The sequence below is a fragment of the Hipposideros armiger genome, unplaced genomic scaffold (genome assembly GCF_001890085.2).
Source record: "Hipposideros armiger isolate ML-2016 unplaced genomic scaffold, ASM189008v1 scaffold_321, whole genome shotgun sequence".
NCBI lineage: Eukaryota > Metazoa > Chordata > Mammalia > Chiroptera > Hipposideridae > Hipposideros > Hipposideros armiger.
Window position 1 is genome coordinate 1541521 of NW_017731671.1, and position 16830 is coordinate 1558350.

Sequence of the window (16830 nt, forward strand, 5' to 3'; positions counted from 1 at the left end):
TGGCACTGAAACAACCTAGTCTGTTGTAAAATTTAAGCAGAGGGCTCAGTTCTCATTGACTCCTAATCAAATTGGAAGCTCTCAAGAATACCGTAGATTTATGGGGCCTACCGAGTGGTGCGATGGTTAAGAACTGGCTTGGGACACCAGAGGACCCCGGTTCGGATCCCACATATGAGGGCCAGTGACACTGCCCTCTACAGCTAAGATGCTGAACANCTATTAATTTCAGACATTATTTACCTTCTATTATGTTGGCTGAGAATTTAGCTGTATTATAATGCCCTCTGCTTCTTGTCCCATCCTTATACGAGTTATGATTTTTGCTTAAATCAATATTCAGTCTTCCCACAGCTATCATGCATCAATTTTTAAATGTCAGTTATTTTACTTTTCATTTCTCAATATTCTGTTTGGTTAGTTTTCAGATCTGCTTGGCTAATCTTAGTTTCTTGTTCCTTGTACATATTTTCTAGCCTTTCTTATATTTTCTTATACATGCTAAATAGCTTTTTTAGATCAGGACTAAAAAAATCCATATTCTGATTATTGCTGCTGTCTACTATTCTTGTTCATAATGCCGAGTGTCTCTGTGAGTTAGTGGTTTAGCTGCTCATTTCCCCTAGAATTTCTTTTGGGACATTCTTTTAGACCTCATGAAGATTAAGTACCTCTGGAAAGGATTTCTGCCAGGCATTTTGGGGCTCCACCACCCTGGAATCACTAATTATTGGCTTTAAATTTTCAAATCATGCAAGTAATAGGAATTTAGGCTACAACCTAAGGGAGGATTTGTGGTTTCAAAAACTCTGTAGTGATTCCCCCCTCCCACTCACTCTCCCCCAAATCAGTGCGAAGGTTGAAGATAGCTGATTTTCCTGGGGGGGTGTAAGATTATTTCCTATTCATCTTTATAGAATATTCCTTTGGGATTTCAGGTTTATCGAGTAATCCCCTACTGGACTTCTCATACTGGACTGGGCACTTTCTCTCATTCCTTTTAACTCTGGAAGCTATAAATCTAAAGTTCATGTTTACCTGGTTAAGCAATTCCTGCAGGTCAAAAACTGCTCTCCTTGCCCCTGGGTCCTGTCTTTACTCATTCTCCAGCCTGAGAATTCCTTAGATTCTTGTCACTTTATTCATGTTTTTAAGAAGTTGTTTTAAGAAATATTTTAGTTTTTTTTATTATAAAAGGAAATTTTCAGGAGGTTTGATTAGCTCTTTAGTTAGAAAAAGAAATCACATTGCAAGTAGTTTACAATGTAAATATTAAAATATTAATTATTAATTGAAAACATTATTAAATTTTTTAAATTTTTGAATGTTTATTCTTTGCTGCTTATTCTATTTTGTTGTTTCATGATAAAACTGTATAAGGGCAAGTTGGTAATGTATTTACATTTTCAATATTTTATAGGATAACATGTAACATGACTCATCTATGTACCCTGGATATTTAATAAGTGAACTAAGAGCTATAATCCCCTGCCTCCAAAAAATTTATAAAATTTAGTAAAGTAAAAAATACTAAACAAGGGCTGGCCGAGTGGCTCAGTTGGTTAAGAGCTCACTGGGGAGCACCAACTCTGAGCAGCAGGGCCGCGGTTTGGATCCCACATTGAGGGCCAGTGACGCTGCACCCTCTACAGCTAAGGTGATGAACAACAGCTCGACCTGGAGCTGGGCTACTCTGAGTCGCCAGCGACGGCGTAGGCTGCAGCGGGGCTGCAGTGGGCTGCCATGAGCTATGTGAGCAGCCAGCAGCCAGCGTGAGCTGCTGGGAGCCACCGAGAGCTGCCATGAGCAGCCACCAATGACCGGCGACTGATTCCCTCACCCATGAAGAGTGCAATGATCATACCAACATGGGCCAGTGAAGCAACATCCTCCACTAGACTGAAGAACAAAAGAGCAATTTGTCTACCTGTCTGTTCCCCTTCCCCAAGTCCCCAACGTTGTTTCCCTCCCCCAACTCCCCAATAAAATCTTAAAAAAAATAATAATAAATACTAAACAAAAGCCAATCAAAACAAACATAAAATAGCTACCATTTTAAACTGGATATAAAAATTAGGAAAATAAAAAAATCAGGGAGGGAAAAAACCCCAGAAATCTGAAGTTAGGCCCTATGCACACAGGTATCTGATTAAAAAACAACCAAGGGATTTTCAGGGAGTTATTCAAGTAACCTCAAGAGCTTCCAACCAGAAAGACCAGAACACAAATACAAGCACTGCTCTAGCAAAGTACATGTGATTTAAAATAAGGCCTTGAATTGGTTTGAGTGGCAGCTAGAAAAACAAAAGGGGATACCTGCCGGAAGAACTGTAACAAGGAAAATCAATGGGATTTGCTGATTTATTGGTTATGAATTGCTAGAGAGAAGAAGGCATCACAGGAATAAAGATACCATTGACAGAAATAGGAAAGTCAAAAGAAGGACATAGTTTTAAGAAACTACAAGTTCAATCTTGGACATAGTGAATTTCAGATGATGATAAACTACTCTCTCATCAGAGTTCTAATGGTAAAATGCATCCTGTGTACAAAATTTTACTACTCAGTAATCACTGTACTGTACTATATTTAGTTGTTAATGAGTTTGTCTTCCTCATTAGACTTAGGGACACCTCAAGGGCAGGAACCTAACAAGTAGTTATATAATGACTAAATAGCGGGGGTAGGGGGGGGTGGGAGAACTGGCAATGCCATACTGCAGCCTAGGAGACAGATCACAGCCTAAGAGAAAAATGGCAAGCAAGTCATATAAATGGTTTTCAGTCTAAGTTCCTGGGCATTTTAGCTCTCTCTGTTGTGAACAATTACATAGTTGGCACCTGGATTCTTTCTTTATTTTTTTTTAAATGTNCCGGCGACTGATGTGCCTCACCCGGGAAGAGCGCAATGATGGTGCCAACTTGGGCCAGTGAAGCAACGTCCTCCACAACTAGACTGAAGAACAAAACGATAGCAACTTGTCTGTTCCCCTTCCCCCAATTCCCCAGCACTGTTCCCATCCCTCCAATTCCCCAATAAAAATCTTTAAAAAAAATAAAAATAAAATACCGTAGATTTAGAAACTTTATATTTTCCCTTTGTGATGGTAACTGAACACACGAGTTTTTCTGAATTTCCACTTGTAGGGCACTAACCTAAAGCAGATACCATGTCAAAAAATATTTTGGTCACGATGGAATTGTCCATTTTACTGAAAACACTACAAAGTCATCATATGAGTATGCAGTAAAAATGTATCAATTATTAATACATAGGTACATCACTTGTTGAATGGAACTTTGTAGCTCTGATGTAGGTACTGTAATTAAATTTAACTTTATTATCGATTTTTTAAAATCACGTTTTTTCTTTAAACATTCACTTTTACATCTAATTTAGTATTCACAATTACGTTATTTTCCTTAGAGGGCTCCCTGAATTATAGAAGCATCAACATAAAAAATTCAGTGTCACTGTTTACACCCATGCCATCTGTACAAAGTATCTTCAAGGAACCTAGCCAGAACTGATTTCATGTATGTTGCTTCTACCTGGTCATGTCTTCACAAAATATGTAGAAAAATATTTTTATCACCATTGGTTAAGATCTCTATCCACTGCAACCTGAAATGTCCTAGTGATCTGGGTGAGTGAACTTTAGAACATTCTAATTATATACCAGATACCTAGATTTTCAGAGCAACATTTACATCTTTTACCTCCTTGCTACTCTAGCTCTAATACTTAGAATTCATAATTTTAAAACTAGGATTTCACCTAAAAAGAATGTAAAAAATGTTTTTATAAAAATCGTGAATTTACACTCCCACCAGCACTACACAAAATGTCTCACTGAATAATTGCCAAGGTATTGGGTTGTCGGGAAGTCATGACGTATTTTTCTTTTTCAATGCAAAAATACGTCATGACTTTCCCAACGACCAAATATTTAATATTTTTGCCAACTCGACATGGCATACTCAATTTAAATTTGCCGTTTTTTAAGTTTTATAGCTATTGTTAACTGTACTTGTTGCCTATGTGACTTCGGGGTATTTTCTTTCCTCTACTCTATTAGTATGCCATATTGGTTGCAAATATTGAACTTTAGTTTTTTCTTGTCCCTATTATCAGGCCTGTCACAAGTGGATCAAGCACTTCAATTATACTACTTCCCTATTAGGAGAAACCCATTGGGTGTGCAGATGTGCACACCCAGTGATGTGTGATATTCCTTATTTAACCAATCCCATTCGAATGTACATTTTAGTTATTTTGAATTTCTTGAAGTAATGAATAATCCTGCAAGAAGCAACTGGTACAGAAAGGGGCAGCGGAGTCTAGAATTTAGGAGGAAAACTTTCAAAGCTACAAGCTTGGTGAGAATCACAGCTCCACTAGTAATCAGCGGTGCTAACCTGGGCAGTTTACTTAAGTGCTTCAGTTTCATCTGTATAAAATGGAGAGATTACCTACCTATGGTAATCAGAATTGAGTCAATATTTGCAAACTGATTACAAAGTGCTTGGGCACAGAGTAAGTACTACTTACCTGATGATATATGTGCCTACTTGGGTGCATTAATTTTAGATATGAGCAAATCTCTAAAACGTTGTTTCTCCCTGTATCCCATTAGGCCAGTATTGCCTAGTATGGCCGAATGCCCGTTACCTACCACCCCAGGTCTTTTCTCCATTTCTTCTCTAGTAATAAGCCTTTTGTTTGGCACATGACCACATAGCTATGGACTATTATTTTTAGCTAACCTTGCAGCTACATATGGTCTCAAGACAGACAAAGTTGACCAATAGGATATGAGAATAAAAAGCTAATTCCATGTATTAGCCTCAGTACCCCAGCATATGCTTCCCTGGAGCCATCTCCTGTTTCCTCAGGATAGAAGATTGACCAGAGCAAGCACCTCTGACCCAGAAATGGAAGCTACCTTCTGAGTACAACAGAGCTGCTTACCTCTAGACTGCTACCTGCAAGGAAGTTGAAGCTGTTTTACTTAGGCTAATGTATTTTTGTGGGTCCTCATTAACAGCACTTTATAATCTAAATCCTACTATGCCCAGTAAATGAGTGCTAGACACATAAAAGAAATAGAACATGTGCTGTGGAAAAAATATCGTTTGAAACCATACTTTATTTGTAATATAGCTAGAAATAGCCAATAACTATATATTTTTAAGCAGAAAAAACTCCTTTACTTTTCCTTCTTACAGCATTATTAGCACAAGAACATTTCTGTTTAGAAATGATATTGAATCTCTATGAAAATGAAGAATGTATTTTGTATTTGTGGAACTTAAAAGTCTAAAAGCACAGGACACATTTTCAGAAGACCACTTTTACCCATTTATGGTAATATTTGCAATGTTAGAATGTACTTAGGTAATGTATAATTTAGTAAATCAAATCAAGTAAAGAATCCAGAAGCAACTGGGCTTGAGTTATTCACAGCATACATTGGAAATTTTGAGAAAGGAGAACACATATTAACAAAAAGAACACCGGCAAGCTCAAACTCAAGTTTATAAGCTGAGTATTTTTAAAGGGTTTAAAAAGCATGCTCAATTAGCATACAGCTTTTTCTCACTTATGTAACAGATGCATTTCTATCTGCTTATGTAGAACAAAGGGTTAGAATCTGAATCAACTTATAATTTCAGAGATGTACTATTTCAAAAATGTATTCCATGGAATTTACTTCACTGTTCCTATCAGATTCTTCAAATAAGCAAAGTACAGAGGGTCTCGTCCCTTGCAAGTGCTTCTAAAACACTAGCATTTTAATTCAAAGAAAACTAGAAATTCCTGGTACATTGTCTGGACTTAGTTTTATTTAATATGGAAATTGAATGTGCAACGAAAATTTTATCATTTTCTTTATCCTTGGAGAGGGAAGAAGAAAAAGGAGAGGTGGAAATATGGTTGCAGTATTTAAGAGCTGAATAGGAGAACAATGAATCTTTCATAACGCCAACAACTTCACAATGAAGAACCACCACGGGTCTCATCTATTTTATAATTCAAGATGGATCAAGAAGTTAGGTTCCCCTCTATGAATCTCCATTAACTCAAACCTCATACTCTCCAAAATACCAACATAAGCTCAAATGGTATTTCCTCAGAAGACCAAACACTAAAGAGAATCCCTCCTTCCAACATCCTTTGATGAGAAGATTCCACCAAAGTAGAAAATTTAAGAAATATGAAATCTCTTGGCCAAGTAAGAAACTAGAGCTGTTATGGGTATTACTCTACTAGTTACTATATGTATTTTTAACCCAGCATTAAATATGCTTGCACAATTACACTGTGAATGATGATAATGACGACGGCGTTAGTGAAAAAGTAAGGGAGGAGAAATGTGAAAACCAGTACAAAGCTGACAAACAGTTGGGCATTTTCTGACCAGGAAAGGTAATTTAAAATATAGAAATATAAAAAGAAAAGTATTCCCCTAAAAAGAAAAGTATTCCCTTATTTCCCCTGCATGGAAATAATATGAAACATTTATTTTATGTATCAGACAAGAACAGAGCTACATAACCCAATTATAAAAACCATCCTTTCACCACAGTGTAAGATTTAAATGCATCTGCAAAGGGTACGTTATATAAAATGTAGTAAGATTGCTGCCACCCTGCCAGTATTTCGAGTCCCTACCCAGGTCCTACTGCAATACTGGTGGTCCCAGTAGTTTTATTGAAATAAATCATTTTTTTAAAAATAAAGCATTTAAAAAGACAAATCAAAATGCCTCATTAACCATATATCCAACTAAAACTTTATCTATTTAAGTCGTATATTTATCTCCCACAAATAAACCTTTATTTCACTCAAACTGAGCAATAAATCTTCCATACTAAAGTATATTCTTTGCCCAATTAATTCAAAGGAAAACACCAAAATGATTAGTAAAGAAAAATGTAGGGTTTTACACACCCTTTTAATTTGTTTTTAAATATTTTTAAGGTTTAAAAGTGTTTAAAGTTTGTAATTCCTAGTAGGAAAACATTATCTGAACAAATACCCTATGGCAAACCACTGTAAAATGTTACAGCTGCATTTGGGGCAGAGGGGTAGGGATTCTCTTCAAAGCACCCCAGCTTTCTTCATGAGAAGGTCAGAGGTACACTGGTTTGTATTATTGCGACATCCACTGGGTGATCTATGTTGCTTTTCCTTCAGCAAGGGCTTTATTTGTCAGAAGGGCATTACGCTTGACCTCCAAATTTGGCTGACAATTTACTGATGAGATTCATAACCTTTGGGTTGCTCTGATATTTTGACATATTTGCCGGGTTCTGGGCCACATCCTGGAAGGCCACCATAACTTCTGGATCCTGCANTAAAAATACTGTATAGCATTACCCTGAAACAGTACAATTCTGGTTTTCACATGCTCGAGATTATCTGCATTTATTCCAGGTTGTGCCCCAAAACACTCAAAATCACTTATACTAATATTTTAAATACGTGTGTGTATGCATAATACCACACTTGATGTGAGAAGAGTGCAGAACTTGGAAGAAAGTGAAAAAGCAAACATGAAACATATCAACATTGTAAATCAACATCTTAATGATCCAACAATCCTTTGGAGAGAAGCAACTACTCCAAGCAGTCTTGGAGTTTATGCCAAAGTCACACAGCTGGGAAGGAGTACAACCAGGATTCCCACCTGAGTCAAGTACTATTAGTCATTATGCTAAGCTGACTCTCCTTGATCATCTCAAAGCTTTGGTTGAACATAATGCTCAGAACATTTACTTAAACACGAGCCATCAAGACAATTAAAAGCAATGCCATTTTTCTCATCAACTATATTGACATATTTGTGATGAAATGTTTTTTCTTTGGTAGCAACCAGAAGAAAGTAGGGTCTGTGCTGTGTGGTTTAACCTTAATACAAGACGTTTGTGAAGAATTGTCAGCCACTCTTGAGCATGACAGTTCAAAAGAATAACAAAATACAATGCAAATCCTCACTTAGATATGTGCTAGAACAGTGTTGCCCCAAGGGAAAGCAAGAGAAAGAAATTATTCTTACAAGTCCATCTATTGGATAATCTAACATAGCTTAGGGGAGAAAGAAAAACCATACCAAATTCAGGGTGGATAATTTCAAGCAGAACTTTTAACAAGAGAAAAACAAGCAATGAAGAGAGGAAAAAATAGACATGTCTTTGTAGGGTAAACAGAAATATATCTAAGGGCCGGCCAAGTGGCTCAGTTTGTTAAGCACTCGCTCAAGAGTGTGAGCTCTGAGCAACAGAGGTTCAATTCCCCGGCCTGAGTTGAGCTGCCAACAGGTAGCAGGATGGCTCAGCTAAAAACAAACAAACAAACAAACAAACAAAAAGACATACCATATTTCCCCATGTATAAGACGCACCTTAATTTGGGGGCCCGAAATTTGAAAAAAATTTATTAAAGTTATTGAATTCAAATTTTATTCATCATAAAATTCATACAACTCCTCATCACGTGCGGGAAATGCAAATAAAAAATCTACAACCACTGTATAAGACGCACCCAGTTTTTAGACCCCAAATTTTTTGAAAAAGGGTGCATCTTATACATGAGGAAATACGGTATATCTACCACCTCTACCCCCTAGACATTCTCTATAGCAAGGCTCAGAAAACTATGGCCCAAGGACCAAATCTAATTAATCCATTGCCAGGTTTTGTAAATAGGATTTTATTGGAACACAGCCCTGCCCATTCATTTACATATTGTCAATNGTTCAGCATCTTAGCTGTGGAGGGCAGTGTCACTGGCCCTCATATGTGGGATCTGAACCGGGGCCCTCTGGCGTCCCAAGCTAGTTCTTAACCATCGCGCCACTCGGCCGGCTCACCTGGATTCTTTAATAATGTATCAGCATCTACACTTCAGGTTATACAAACATAGATAGTTACTCATTTTCAGGGCTGTCTCTTCTGTGAAAGGTTAATAAACATCCAAAGTCTACGTTTTAATTTGGCCAACACAAAGACTCATGCAGTTGAGCTGGACAGACAGAGTCAGAATGAAACAGCGGGGAAAACCTGGTCAAGACTTGGTCTCCTGAGCATGTGCAGTCTTACCAGAATAACAGAGGGACACACATAAACACAGAAGCGGAGAATCATGCCTTTTAAGTACAAATAATGATGTTTGGGTTGGCCTACGAACCAAGTCACCAAATTCGATTGTTTCCAAATGCTTATTCACCTTCGAAGGATGAAAAATAGTGACAGTAAAATAAAATTCAACGCTAGTTCCCAAGTCAATTTTCAGAGAGGCGTCCAGAAATGGTTGAGTCACAGAAGCACCACCGAAATCAGTGGACAGCATCTCCTGATGGAGTAAACAGCATTATTGGATAGAAGGATTATTTTGAAAAGAAAGAAAAACAACTAAAATACATTTTCAGGGATAGATTTGAGCTAATGAAATTCCAAAGATTGAAAGCCACTTCCTGTGGCTTTCATATTCAACTATGTTATTCACCTAATCCAGAGTTAATAATATAAATCTTTCTCCTGCTATAGCAATCAAGCTAACTCGTACACTTAAACAGAGACAGATAAACAAGTTTAAAAAGGCCTAATGGATAACATCCCTGAGTGTCTAATGAAAAGAACATGGGCTTTGGAATAAAACAAACCAAGGTTCAGGTCCCAGCTATACATACTGTATAGTATGTAACTTGAAATCTCCAAGTCTCAATTTCTTCATTTGTAATTTTGGGACCAATACCTAACTGTCAATGTTGCTGTGAGGAGTGACAATTAACTTATGGAAAGCACCTAGCATCATACCCAGCACACAGTTGGCACCCAACAAATATTGGTTCCTATATCCTTTCTAAAGCATCTTTTAGCACTAGGACTCAATATTAACTAGGGCCCTAAAATTAGTAATGGTTAAGTTCCTTCCAAAAGAGCAATTGTTATTTAGTAAAAAATAAAGAATAACTGCTCTTTCAGAAGCTTCAAGAAGGTAGGAGGGTCAACAGTGTAAAATAATACAAAGAAGTCTAATCAAGTAAGAATGGAAAAGAGTCAGTAGACTAAGTCATTAGGAAGTCAGTGATGGCCTCTAAAGAAGTTACCATGGTCAGAGTAGGATGAGGAGGAGATGCAGTAAGTACAGGATATTCTTTAAACAAAGTTAGCATAAAGTGAAGGGGAACGAGCAGCAGCTAAGAAGAAAGGCCAGAGTCTCCAGACCAGATCAGTATGGTTTTATGACACAACTGGGCTGAGCGTGTTTGAGGGCTGAAGGGAAGCGGACACTAGAAAAAGATTAAAGCTATGGGAAATAAGTGAAAATTAATGGAGCAAAATCCCAAAAGAAAACTGGAGTTGAGACGAGGGGGCAGGATTAAGATCAAAGGTAGCAAAAACTGGATGTGTCTCAGTTTTCCTGAGCAAGCAGAATGTAGGGAAATATGTGTACAATTGCAGTTGATTCTGTAATTAGAGTAAAAGGTGAGCTTTCCTACAAGTGAAGGGAATGGGTAGAGTTGAACAGATGAGAGAAAATTTCAATTCCATTAAATTTCTAAAACTGGGTACAAATACTGTATTTGCAAGAATATATCTGAAAAAGCAAAGAATTATGGCCTTACTACATTGTTTCAAGCATTGTGTTAGGTGCTCCACAAGTGTTACCAACCGCGTTTACTTCTCAGGAGAACCTAGTAAGTGAAGTGTTATTGTCATCATAATACAAAAAGTTAGCAAAATAATTACAATAAAGATTGCATAAAAACCTTCAAGATTGATTTTTGAAATATTTTTAATGACATGATACCATAGATATCTGATGTTTTGGGCCACAGAGCATCATTCCCTTTTCCTAAGGGTGAGCTGATTTCCTTACTTCTCCCCACTGCAGACAACCTCGGTAGGATGGTAAATTCAGATGCCCTTCCTTCACCTGTTACTGTCAAGGGGTAGGCACATGACCGTGAGAATGGCTAACAGGGTGTCTCCCAAGACTTTGAATTTTGAGCAGAATGCTGTGGAGGCAGAAAAAACAGGAACAGAATCCACTGATTCCAGTGGTGGTGACCAACAGACATCCTCCAGTGACTGCTTCAGAAATCTTTTTGGAGCTTGTTGGTTCCTTCCTACTTCTAGTCTTCAGTCTCCCCACTAATCCTGAGAGCTCCCAAAGAGCCTGCCAATAAACTTCCATTTTTTTTTTTAAATCATCCAATCTGTTTCTCCAGCTCGCAATCAGAGAACCCTTACTGATACACATGGGGACATGCTTTATATTCTGAAGCAAACTCATTAACACACACACACACACACACACAGAAAATATGAAACTGTAATGATACCAGTTATATAAACAAAAAAACCTCTTGTAAATGCTTATTTGTATATAAACACAGAGAAAACAGAATGAGGGAGATACAACCACATTTTGACAACTCTGTTGCTGATAAACTTTAACCTACCATCTTTGCATAGTATGAGACTCTCCAACTTCATTCATATCCTTCTACTCTCATCTTTTACACCAGCTATGTTAGAACTAACCTGAAGTTCCCTGAATGTTGATTTATACATTAGGGCCTTTGAATATGCTTTTTGTCCTGTCTAAAAGTCTCCTATTGCCCTCCTATTTCATTTTGCCTAGCAAATTCCTACTCTTCCTTCAAGACAAGGTCGAAATATGTTAACTTTGGGGTCTTCCCATCACCTTCACAGGTGCAGTCCACCTCTTCTTCTTTGGTACCACCAGGGGCCTTGTCTACACTTCTACACACTTAAAAAAAACTTCTTGAGAGCAGGGACACTTTCATCGACCTTTATACCCAGAAGGCCGTGTACAGGAAATCAACAAATTACTTGTTTCTACTTCTAAAAGGCAGGTACTCTGTCTTTATGGTAAAAAGTCCAGCATAAGGCTGGCCGAATGACGCATTGGTTAGTAGTTGGCTTGGGATGCCAGTTCTGAGCAGCAGGACCCTGGTTCAAATCCCACGAGGGCCAGTGACGCTGTGCCCCCTACAGCTAAGATGGTGAACAACAGCTCAACCTGGAGCTGGGCTGCCGTGAGTTGGGTAGGCTACAGTGGGGCTGGCCGGCAGCGGGCGTGAGCTTTCGTGAGCTGCCATGAGACGCCATGAGCCCCCGTGAGCAGCCATCCAATGACCGGTGAACGACTGCCTGGGAAAAGTGCAATGATAACACCAACATGGGCCAGAGAAGTAACGTCCTCCACAACTAGACTGAATAACAAAAAGACAGCAACTTGTCTGTTCCCCTTGCCCGATTCCCCAATGCTGTTCCCCTTCCCCGATTCCCCAATGCTGTTCCCCTCCCCCAATTCCCCAATAAAATCTTTAAAGAAAAAGAAAAAAAAAAGTCCAGCATAATGTTAAGTGTATGAGCTATAGAGTCAGGCAGTTGCGCCTAATATTTCATTCTGATACCAACTGGAGAAAAGTGCTCTGAATAGCCTTACACAGTTGTAAGGATAGGTATGTCTGGCCTCTAAGTCACAGAGCAGTAATAGGTACAGTGGGAGGAGAATGGATGACTCTTTCATATTTCTGTGTGATTTGGTATTTTTAATAGTCAGCATTTATTTAATGAGATGTAATTCTTTTAAAACATAAATGATGCAATTAAAAAACAAAACATTTAAAAATAAACAATAGGGAAAAAACTCCCCTGAAAGTTACTAATTATTAACATTACAATTCTAACATCCATTTTGGTGTTTAACANGAGCCCAGGCATTCCTGCCATTCCAGGCATGCCCCCTCCCATTCCAGGCATTCCTCCAGGAAAATTACCAGGCATTCCCCCAGGAAAGCCACCTGCAAAAATAAATGGGAACACTGTAGTCACCAAACGAATTCCTAAGTAATCCGGTAACATACTATTTCCTATGGTGGATGAAAAAGGGGTTCTACACAAAGCCAACCTCACAAGGTGATCTGGTCATAAATTCCTAACTGAGCAGTCCCACCTCAGTTGTATAACTTCTTGAGCAAAAGGTTTATCTTTGCCTTAAGCCAGCCCCGTCCACTGTTTTTGCGCATCTAGGTTAACACAACTTTGTAATAAATGGAACCATCCTCAAGAGAGCACGAAATCTTAACTCTCCCATAATCCAACCATCCAATCCCTGCCTTGCTTTCTCCCATCTCCATGTAATCTTCTCTATGTTCCCTCCTTAATTCCAAATGCATAAAAAACTGCAAAACTATCATTCTCCAGAGCATTTGAAATCTGTCATTAGTTTTGGCTCAAATAAACTTTTAAAAAAATTCTCTACAGGTTTGGACATTTCTTAAGTTGACACTACAGATTAAAATAACACACACATGCATACACAAAGAACAAAGGTGCTACTGAACACAAAACAGTCTGAACATTCTAACTGGATGTAACAATATACAACTTTTACTTTCAAATTTTCTCTTAAAAAATAAGGCTGTAGGGCCAGCCGAGTGGCTCAGCTGGTTAAGAGCTCAGTCAAGAGTGCGAGCTCTGAGCAACAGCAGTTCGATGCCCGGCCCGAGCTGAGCTGCCACTGAGCTGCCAACAGGTGGCAGGATGGCTCAGCTAAAAAAAAAAAAAAGGCTGTAAATCAGACTTTGCTACCTGCTGGATTCATTTTTTTCCCTAGCAAAACTGTTAAAAAAAGAAAACTGATTTTTTCTTTAAAATTAAAAGATAACAGTCCCTGAAATTATAAAATTAAAGTCTAATAAATCATCCTGGTCATCTTTTATTTTTCTCATTCTTTAATATTATTTCTCTGTTTCAACTTAAAGTTAATTCATAAGACCTTGTTCTTTAAAAAAAAAGAAAACTATTCCTCTAGAAGAGTTATTCCTTCAAGAACTACATGGAATTCTTGTTACAAAAAGCTATGAATTTTTATCTCCACCCCACAAAGAATAAAAATTTCTGAAAGTGAAACAGAAAATCTCCATTTTTAACAAGCACTCCTGGTGTTCCTTCTTTACACTGAGAACAATACTCAAGCAAAAAGGGTGTAATTCTCCCAGCATGTTTTCAGATTATAAACCCAAATTATTTTCTACCCAGTTTTTCACTACCATAAATCTTTGTCAGGCCGGCCGAGTGGCTCAGTTGGTTAAGAGCTCGCATAAGAGTTTAAGCTCTGAGCAACAGCGGTTCGATTCCGGCCTGAGCTGAACAGCCGCTGAGCTGCCAACAGGTGGCAGGATGGCTCAGCTTAAAAAAAAAATTAAATAAATAAATAAATAAATAAATCTTTATGTCCACTGGAGGTATTCTGAAATAACAATTATGCCAATATAGGGGCATTGTAAAGGAAAATACAGGTAAAATGTATTCTACAGGTCAAGGGTCACTATAATAAAACCATCAAAAAGAAGAAACATAGATTACAAAGTCATCTCCACCTGGCTTAACAGTTTGAACATGCCCATAAATAACAATCACAGATTAGGGAGCTCTAAGAGGTCTGAACACAACTTCTAGCTTCTTCTGCTGCTCCTACTGACTTTGAAAAACTAGTTTCTACCCATAAAACAATTACTGGCCCAAGGTAACAAGTTAACCTGTCTGCTTGTCAAATCTAGGTAATAAAATCTTTGTAACAAAAAAATATTACTAGTCTACACTAGTAATCATTTTCTAAAACAAAGGTACCTGACTTGAGCTAAAATTTCCTTTCTTGCCTTTTCCTCAAACTCCAAGTCATCCCCAATATATGTTCTTTTTTGTTGCTTGTCACATGGACCCTTCAGTATAGAGGCTACACCTTTTATAGTCTCTGACCATGTAACAATTTTTAACCAATGACATATAAACTTAAGTGGTATGTAGCTGCCTCTATAAACCTTAAGAGAAACCTGGTTACTATTAAACAGCTGAAAGTAGCTCACTCCCCATTAGAATGAACTTTAAAAATATCTCTTCCTGGTCTTTTTATAAATTATATACTGCCTCTTTCAGAAAGTATTAAAAAATGATCCTGAGTGTCCTTTTAAGTATTCTTCCACCTATATTGTATAGGCCTCTGCTATCACTCAAGGCTTTGCCTCGCCAGTTATTTCTGATCATTTGACATTTGCAAGAAAGGGAAGAATGTGTATTATTTTTACACAGGACTGAAAGCGTTTTTTGTGCTTAATTCCATACAGTGCTTTTACCTAGTATCTCAAGAATATCAATGGAACAAAATTTCATTATAGCTATTTAGAAATACTTAGAACCTATCATAATCAATTCTTACAGTCTTTTAATGAAGTACAATGCTAGGCCTCAATAAATGTTAGCTATTTTTTAGAAGTACACTGCTCAAAGTGTGAAGAATATAGTATGTATTTCCACTAACATATAGTTTTCTTATTAGAATGAAACTTCCTAGAGGCTAACAATCTAAAAAATCCTTCAGTGAATATTCTCCAATTACTTGCAATACTAACAACAGGTTTAATTTTTCTTTAAAAATACCTGGAAAAGAGCCATATTGAGCTCCTGATTGTCGTCTGGCTTCTTCCTCCTTTAATAGAGAGAGAGAGAGAGAAAATTACGTAACAGGGAGGAAAAAATTGGCTGACCACCCCTACACCCTATCCATGAAAAACCATGAAAAACAAATTATAAAATAAGCTAGCTATAGGACTTACAAGAATGATAAATTTCAAATGGAAATAATGCACTAAAGGACATGCCCCAACATAACATCCCCCCCCCGCAAATTTCCAATTGGATTCTCAATGAGCATTACTTTTGATAATGATTCTAATTAGTGCTTTACTTTTACTTGGGGGAAGAAAAAAAAAAACCTAGAAAGCAATTACAGTATTGACATCTGTCCATACTTATGAAAACTAAATCTTACTATTTCTCAATTACAAAATGAAAGCAAAGCACATGATTGGTTGGATTACTAAAACTGCCATGACTTATTTCCCAGGTTCATCTTCTTTATACTTTCCCTACATAACTCAACAACAAATACAACTGGAGACTTACTGATTTGTTTTTTGTTATTTTCTTAAAGACAAAATGGAATGAAATATAAATTTCACTTATAACCAGTAACAAAGTCATCAAGAAGATATATAAATGTAAAAATTATAAACTATAACCCCAAAAATCAAGCATGATGCTTAAAAATATTAAATGACAGAAAGTTAGGATGCAATGTTATACTACAACTTTATGTCCTTTTATTCAACGTTAGAAGTAGATGAAAACAGATAGCATCAATGAAAAAAGCTACTATAGAAAAAAACTAGGTGAACCTTAAGAACACCAACAATATTGTGGATAAACTATGGATAACTTTTCTTTTCTTCTATATTTTATACAATATGACTTTGTAACTAAAAATAAATAGCTAGAGTGAATTTTAAATAGCAGTGACTCCACTGCTGGAATAGGAGGAAACACAAAATGTAACAAATCAGGTGAAGCAAAGAAAGCAAATGATGCTGCCAGATTTTTATTACTTGACCAGGAAAAATTCCTGATTTTAGGAGGACTCCAACAACATTAATTGGTAAAATATAACGTCACCTAAGAATTGAAAGACTAAAAGTATCCCCACAAATTAGAGATAATAAAGGGAAAGAAAACTCCCTTTGTCATTACTCTACAGAGCTGCATCCAGCATTAAGTAAGAGCCAGGAATTAGAATGAAATCTTAAAAGGTCTAATCTACTCTATTTTCCTTTAATGGTTTAGCTATAAAAACTTTACCCTCTGGGCTCTCTCATGTTCTTCCCGAGCCTTCTTAACCCTTTCCATTCTTTCTTTGATCTCTCGCTCTTCACGTTTCCGCTCATACTTTCTC

At 37.3% G+C, this 16830-nt stretch overlaps 1 protein-coding gene across 1 annotated transcript in view; it reads right to left on the bottom strand.

The window, feature by feature from the left end:
* Positions 1–5129: 5129 nt before the first annotated feature.
* Positions 5130–16830, bottom strand: part of ST13 (ST13 Hsp70 interacting protein) — a 37654-nt gene continuing 25953 nt past the window's right edge. The window contains exons 10-13 of the mRNA XM_019660541.1: positions 16737–16766; positions 15483–15531; positions 12723–12844; positions 5130–7355 (exon numbers count right to left, since the gene is read on the bottom strand). Of these exons, the coding sequence (XP_019516086.1) occupies positions 7227–7355; positions 12723–12844; positions 15483–15531; positions 16737–16766 (330 nt within the window). The 3' untranslated portion in view covers positions 5130–7226. The remainder of the gene's footprint in view (positions 7356–12722; positions 12845–15482; positions 15532–16736; positions 16767–16830) is intronic.